The sequence below is a fragment of the Cornus florida genome, unplaced genomic scaffold (assembly GCF_030987335.1).
Source record: "Cornus florida cultivar Cherokee Brave unplaced genomic scaffold, ASM3098733v1 CherokeeBrave_3.0.0_Hap2_Chr04, whole genome shotgun sequence".
In the NCBI taxonomy this organism is placed as follows: domain Eukaryota; kingdom Viridiplantae; phylum Streptophyta; class Magnoliopsida; order Cornales; family Cornaceae; genus Cornus; species Cornus florida.
In genome coordinates this window covers 101330916-101337647 of record NW_026775574.1, presented here as the reverse complement: position 1 = coordinate 101337647, position 6732 = coordinate 101330916, and the positions used below count along the sequence as shown (strand labels likewise).

Below are 6732 nucleotides of genomic sequence, written 5' to 3'. Positions count from 1 at the left end.
CGCGTGTTGAGAGGAAATGGCTGAAAAGAAGTAAAAATGGATTACATGCATATCCCATATGGATTGGACTGATAGGAAAAGGAAGAGTAGTACTATAGATTGGGCTGAATCGGAGAAAAAGGGTACTACTAAAAATTGATTATATATGGACTAGGCTGATAAGAATAATAGTACTAATTTTTTTAAAAAATTGGACCTGGTTTATAACCCATGTTAGCCCATTAAAAGCTCCGTCCATAAGTAAAGGACTGTCTTCAGTGTAATGGAAAGATGGAAATGGATCCTCAGAGAGATCGAAATGATCATTTGATTCGAAAGTTTTTTTTCTCCAAGTATCTTAAAAATAACATTTAACGATTAGAAACGTGTGTTAAAGACTTTAAGGTAATTTAAATCTGAGAGATTATATTATTTTAATGAATTACATGATATTTAATGCAAACACGTGGCTTATACAATTACGTACAACATACAATTGAATACATGTTAATGTGCTTCAACCCTTTATTAATTCTTTATTTTATAAATTTATTATCTTTCAACTTGTTCACACAAACATTAAGCAAACCATGAAATTGTCACACTTCCGTGTCTAATTTTGCTTAAATAACATGAATTGGAAAAAAACGGAAAGGACAAAACCATCACAACACAAAAGGGAAAGTACAATTCCTTCAAAACCATCACAACACAAAAACCAATCAGAGGATTGATCTACAAAGAGGACAAGTACTATGGTGGTGGTTATCAAACCACTTATCCAAACACCCCTTGTGGAAGAAATGCTTGCAAGCCAGCTCACTCACCACCTCATCAGCCTCAAACCTACACAAACACACACAACACTCCATTGAGGAACCTGTATTGCCACTGTTTGTTGCCCTGGCTAGTGTAGACCTGTTCTTGCATAAAGATCCGTACCGGGTTATCAATACTCTTCTTGCTCTTGCATTCTCAGAAATTGTTGGATAGCATTGATCAATTGATGGGTTTTGCTCTGAATTTGAAGTAATCCATGTCACTTGAAGCACAGATCTCACCAGGTTCTTCAATAGAGTCACTGTTAAAAAAGTGTTCCCCACAAGCGCATAAAGTAGTCCCTCAGCTGGATTAGGAAAGTTTGAGAGCCCCATCTCCTCTGTTTCCAAACAACCCACAAAGTGTATATGTACCTGTTAAATTTAGCTGAAACAGAGAACAAATTAAGAAGCCAAGCAATTTGCTTCCAAATGTAGAATAGCACAAAGATTCAGCAACTTGAATTGGTGATAAATATGGGTGGGTTCATCCTAACCACGAATCTGTTAACCATGGTTTGGAATCTAACCTCGGATTGGTGTATACACGTGGCAACACGTGTAAGGCGTATTTTGTGAGATAGTGATTGTACTAAGGTTTGAGTGATTTGGGGGCTTTTTAAAATGGAATATAAAGGGCAATTTTTGCATGGCCGGCACATGTCCATTGAGCTTTGGTATGACCAATCACATTGTGCCTCATGGCAATGCTGTAACCTTTCAGTTTCTCCGAAGTTTCTTGAATGAGCAGCAGGCTACCGATGCCTAGTTGGGTGACTTGGATTCAGTTCAGTTCATTATAGAGACTGTTGGTCCAGTTTATTTTTTTTTGGTCACCATTTTGCCGCATAGTCCCTTCTAAATCATGATTTATGCTTGGATTTGTTTCTTTGATCTAAGAGTTGGGGGCAATCTGACGCGAAAGGAACCCTACAGTTTCTCTCTGAGGCGGGATAGTTTCCCCCCAAAACCAACACCAAATCTATCCTGCCATTAATGAAACACTTTGTTCCAAACATTTTTTTGCCAAATTTGTAATCATTTCTTATGTTTGGACTATCAGATCATCAAACCCAAAAACAAAAATACACCCAAATCCACTTCCACCCAACTAGCACTCCACCGCCATTTACGGTGGTTCTTAACCCACAACCCATAACTGCATAAAGGCAAGTAATATTTATATGGGTCAATCCTCCTCCACCCAAGGGCTCTCGCTGCCGGCAAGCCCATGTCTAACCATTTCCATCATCGGTGAAAATTTTCAATTTTTGGCTAAAATGTTACTGCTACTTGGGTTTGTTAACTTAATCATGGAGGGCGACATGACAAAACGGTGGTCATGAAAATCTGGACTGGACCAACTGCCTCTACAGTGAATTAGACTGAATCCAAGTCCCTAGTTGGGTACTTAACATAGCTTGAATTTCGGTGAGACTACTCTTTTAGTAGGAACGATATTTTTCTATTCACTGGTAATTCTTATTGATACTTGATGCGATTCAATCACAAATGCACCGTATAGTCAATAAATACAAAATTATTGCTACCATTTAGGTGCAATTCCGCACTTAGATTCGAATAAATTAACATACAGATGGATTTTGTTTGTGGATTGATGTTGGTGAAGTATGATTTGAAACACAAAGATGTAAATTCGAATATGATGTCAATCACTTTGTGCAAAAATAGTACCGCATATTATGTCTGCTTCAAACTTTCCCTCCAAACATTCAACATTGAGGGAGACATTTGATAATGGCCTTTATTGTGTTTGTTGTTAGGTAACCTGATTATAAACTTTCCAAACAGCCCCCAAGTTCAGTTTTGGACAATCAAATGAAACTTATAAGTCATTCTGAGCAGAATCTGAGAGGTGTTCTAATTGATGGACAATACACTCGCCATCACTCTAAGTTCAATATTTGAATATTTAAAACTACCCTAAAACCCCTAAGCACAGAATGATGGTGAGTGTATTGAGTCAGCTTCCGCTCTCAATCGTCCCCAAATCAGCTGTAGAATTTGGTAGAGTTATTCCCATTGCCTTGTAATATTCCTCTTCGGCATTTTCCAATCGATGAATAAAAATTGCCCACTCTAGGTCACTCCTCTGCCTCTCCTGTCATATTGTATGCGAGAGAAAAGAATGTTATCATCAATCCAATAAGGATAATGATTCTCAGACTTAATAGTTTGGCCGAGAATCCTAACCAGTCTCTCGTTTAGGATTCTCGGAAAGGGATATAAATCCCTCTGTTAGGATTATCGGCTAAACTATTAGGCCTGAATAGCATTGTCCATCAAATAAATAATACACAAAATGAAAATAATATTGATGATGGCATTGCATACCCCTTCCCTGAATTCTTGTCCATTCTCTTCTTCCCCCTTCCAAATGCGAAAATGTTGTTCAATATTCTAGTTTATGTATAGGGATATATGTATACACATACATACACACACATCCGTTTATAGACCACGTTTGAAATGATTTGAACATACATAAATACAAGTACATATTCATATGTGTGACATAACAAGTAAAAAAGAGTGAGAAGTTAATGCTAGAAATGCTTTCTAATACCTGGTTCCCGAGTGTAGGAATGTTTTGATGAACAACCCACTGAGCATCTACAACTCCAATTTTCTCATAATCAGGCTAGTTTCAAGAGGAAATTATATAAATACTCATCAGTGACTTAGATTTTGTAGCATTATCAGACTACATAACAGGTACATAACCAGAGAAGAAAAACAGCTAGAACTTTCAAAAAGGGGAAGAGGGTCACTGACCTCGACACATTTTCGAACGACGAAGTCAAGACCCCATCCATGGACCAAGTCATTCTACAATCCCCAGACATTAAGAGGAAGTAATTATTCAAAAAATAAAAAAAAAGAAAAAAAAATTCTAGGAATGAACAAAAATAACAATAATTGTGATCCTTACCTGAATCAGATGCCAGAAACAGCGCCACGCATCACGAGAAAACACGGGAGCCATGATCTCAACAAATCTGACATCGGAAAAGACAGAGTAGGACTTATCAGACTCCGTTATAAGTGCATTGGAGAAGATTTTAGTTTTAGCGAGCAATAATATAAGTATTTCATACGCTGCACACGGAGGTAAATGCGGATCAGTGCACCAGCCTGGTAGTATCTCTTTTGCTTCTCTGTTTAGAAGATGCAAAACAAATACAAAAGCAACGGGAAATGTCGTTATTTTAGTTGATAAATGTATATGAAAGAACGCAAAATAATTAAGGTTTACATTTGGTGTTTGGTCCAAAAGTTCTAAATTTTTTACTTGTGAACTTCTTGATCAGCTTGTCTCTCTGTCAACTTCCACACTATCGAATCGTCAGCTTCCAAACCAGGCTGTGAAATGTCCAACCCGTGCTTCCTCACAACTTTTATGTACCTGGAATCGGGGGAAAAAAAAAGGACATGATTATGTTCCTTTAAGTTTTCGGTCAATTGATTCAAAAGTGTCAATAAACATAAGTCTTTGCTCTTAAACACTCACTCTTCGGCATTAAAATTCTCAACCCCCAAGTCTTCATCCCATATAAAGATGTAGTCATATGGCGCCACAATATCCGGATGCAGAAACCGTTTTGCATACCACCTTGGATAATATTGCAAGGACTTTTAAGGTATAAGCATTACAATCACTAGAGAATAACTAGAAACTATATTTTTTCGATGATAGATTCCTTACCATTTCGCTTGCTTTTGAACACTGACATGAATGGCTCTCTTCGACCACTCAAACTCGTCCCATTCAGTTGTTCGTCCATCATAATGGAACAAAAGGATTGTAAAGTTCTCTGAAAACTGAAGGAGAAACAAAAAACATTGGAAGATATATATATATACATATATATATATATATAGGGAACGAGGGAGAGAGGGAAGAGACCTTTTTGACAGCTGCATCAACATTATGTTTCTGATCATAACTAACAGTAAAGGTTGCAAGATACTTCGGTCTGATAGTTAGGTCCTGTGAATGCAAACTTGATCAAACATTAAAGAGACCATAGCATTGTCCAAATTAGTGACAGCTACCAAAAGAAACATAAAAAAATGGAAATTGTATATGTTGATCCTATGCAATCTCAAACAATACAACATTGTATTTCTAGTAACCCGTGTATTGTTTGAAAACTTCACCCTTTCATATGTTACAAGGAAAAAGAGTTGCTAGAGCTGTCATATTGCATTAATCATATATATTTTGTCAGCAAATCAGTCGATTCCTTAGTAAAGGTGCAGTTACCTCGGAGGGATTACCCCACAACCTGCGGGTGTAGAAATCCGACTCGGATGCAACAATGCCTGGAGGTAGTCTTTCCTCGGCTCGTGGATTTAATGGGACCGAAATCTGCATCAAAATCAAAAGGGAAACGAGGGAGTATAAAGACACTTTCTTAGCACGACAAGAATCATAAGGAAAAAGAATTACATGGTTGCACAAAACTTGTTTTCTAGAGGCCATAGAATTCGAAAAAATAAAATAAAATAAAATCTGAACAATTGTAAAACTGCACTCAGGACTTTCTGCTCATACTAAGATCAATTAAACGAGGTTTACCTTCGACAGACCATTCGAGTTTTTATCCTGGATTGAACTGTACTCGGCATGTTGAAATGTTTGGATTGGGAGAGCAGAAATTTTCTCGTCAATGTATGAATGATCAATGGAAGAAGGAAGACAGGAGTGGAGAATCAGCTACAAAATTCAGACAAAACAAAAGAAGTGTCAACACATGATCTAAAAGACAACCAACAAAACCGAACAAGCTGGAACAAAACCATGGATGGTGTGTACCTTTGTTAAGGGAAGTGTCGGAAATGATAATCCTATCAAGAAGCCAAAAACAAGTCCAGCAATAGCAGTTACAATAAGTCTCATAGTCTTAACTGGTTTTCTAACAATTGCACTGCATCCAACAATAGGGTAATTAAAAATAAAAATAAAAATCTGCTACATGTAACAAAAGTTACAAAACTAATGTCAGTTCATTCATGCATAAAAGTCATTGGAAGTTCCAGACCTGCGTTCGAGTTTTCCCATTTGATTTAAAATCTTCTAATTCTGCATTCACAACAAAAGAAGCCCGGATTGCTTGAATTTCCAGAAGAAAAAAAATAAATAAACAAAACGAAAACAAAAGAAATCGGAACACAAACAAGGAGAGCTGATATGTCTTTCAATAAGTTGTTAGCACAAAAAAAATTGAACTGTTGAAGGAAGATGGGGCCTGAAGCTACCAGAAATTAGTGTAAACAAAGATATTGTCATAGAAGACTACTTTGAAACCAAATAAAAGAATTTAATCAGAGATAGAAATTCACAGTACAAATATTAGATTATTATTTTTAAATGATAGAGATTCACCCACAAATCATGTAAATAGAGAAATAAATCTTTCTGAGTTGATTATCTGATAAATTTTTAGATGACCCCACAAGTCACAATGCATTTTTTTTCTCCCTGAAAGTTCAAGCAAACGCGCACACATGCCTCTACAAAGGCTTGAACGCTTGAGAGATCATACCATTTGGGCTAATGCCCATCGATAGTCACAATGCAAAGTTGCAACCACGATACGAAATGCAGAATTTTTTCATAAGATCATACGACACAATTTACCTGAAGAGGGTGCTTACTCATTCAATCATGCCTTCTATTTCCTTCACAGTGATATTTACTCTAAAGGTTTTAGACTCTCTCCCCACAATAACATCCAAATTCCTAGAATCCCCCTTCTAATTCCTGTAGAAAAACCCGACGAGAGAACTAAAATCAAGCACCCACAAAAAAAAATTTCCACTTTGAACCAAACAAGTAGTAACTCTTAAACTGAATAAAAGCAATTCAAGACAATCAAATCACGTGTTTCCAATCCTTCACAATTGACTC

General features: G+C 36.8%; 2 protein-coding genes across 2 annotated transcripts; both read right to left on the bottom strand.

The window, feature by feature from the left end:
* Positions 1-506: 506 nt before the first annotated feature.
* LOC132302380 (probable E3 ubiquitin-protein ligase XERICO) lies at positions 507-1226 on the bottom strand. Its single transcript, XM_059799214.1, has one exon. It carries the CDS (start codon positions 1131-1133, stop codon positions 702-704), a length of 432 nt encoding a protein of 143 aa, XP_059655197.1. The 5' UTR covers positions 1134-1226; the 3' UTR covers positions 507-701.
* A 1555-nt stretch (positions 1227-2781) lies between these two features.
* LOC132305479 (uncharacterized) lies at positions 2782-6064 on the bottom strand. The gene is made up of 12 exons (XM_059803118.1): positions 5638-6064; positions 5086-5235; positions 4726-4809; positions 4525-4640; positions 4330-4431; positions 4111-4224; positions 3917-3976; positions 3751-3817; positions 3594-3647; positions 3385-3459; positions 3153-3188; positions 2782-2919 (listed from the first exon to the last, which is right to left on the bottom strand). Exons 1-12 carry the CDS (start codon positions 5719-5721, stop codon positions 2782-2784), a joined length of 1080 nt encoding a protein of 359 aa, XP_059659101.1. The 5' UTR covers positions 5722-6064.
* Between the last annotated feature and the right edge of the window lie 668 nt (positions 6065-6732).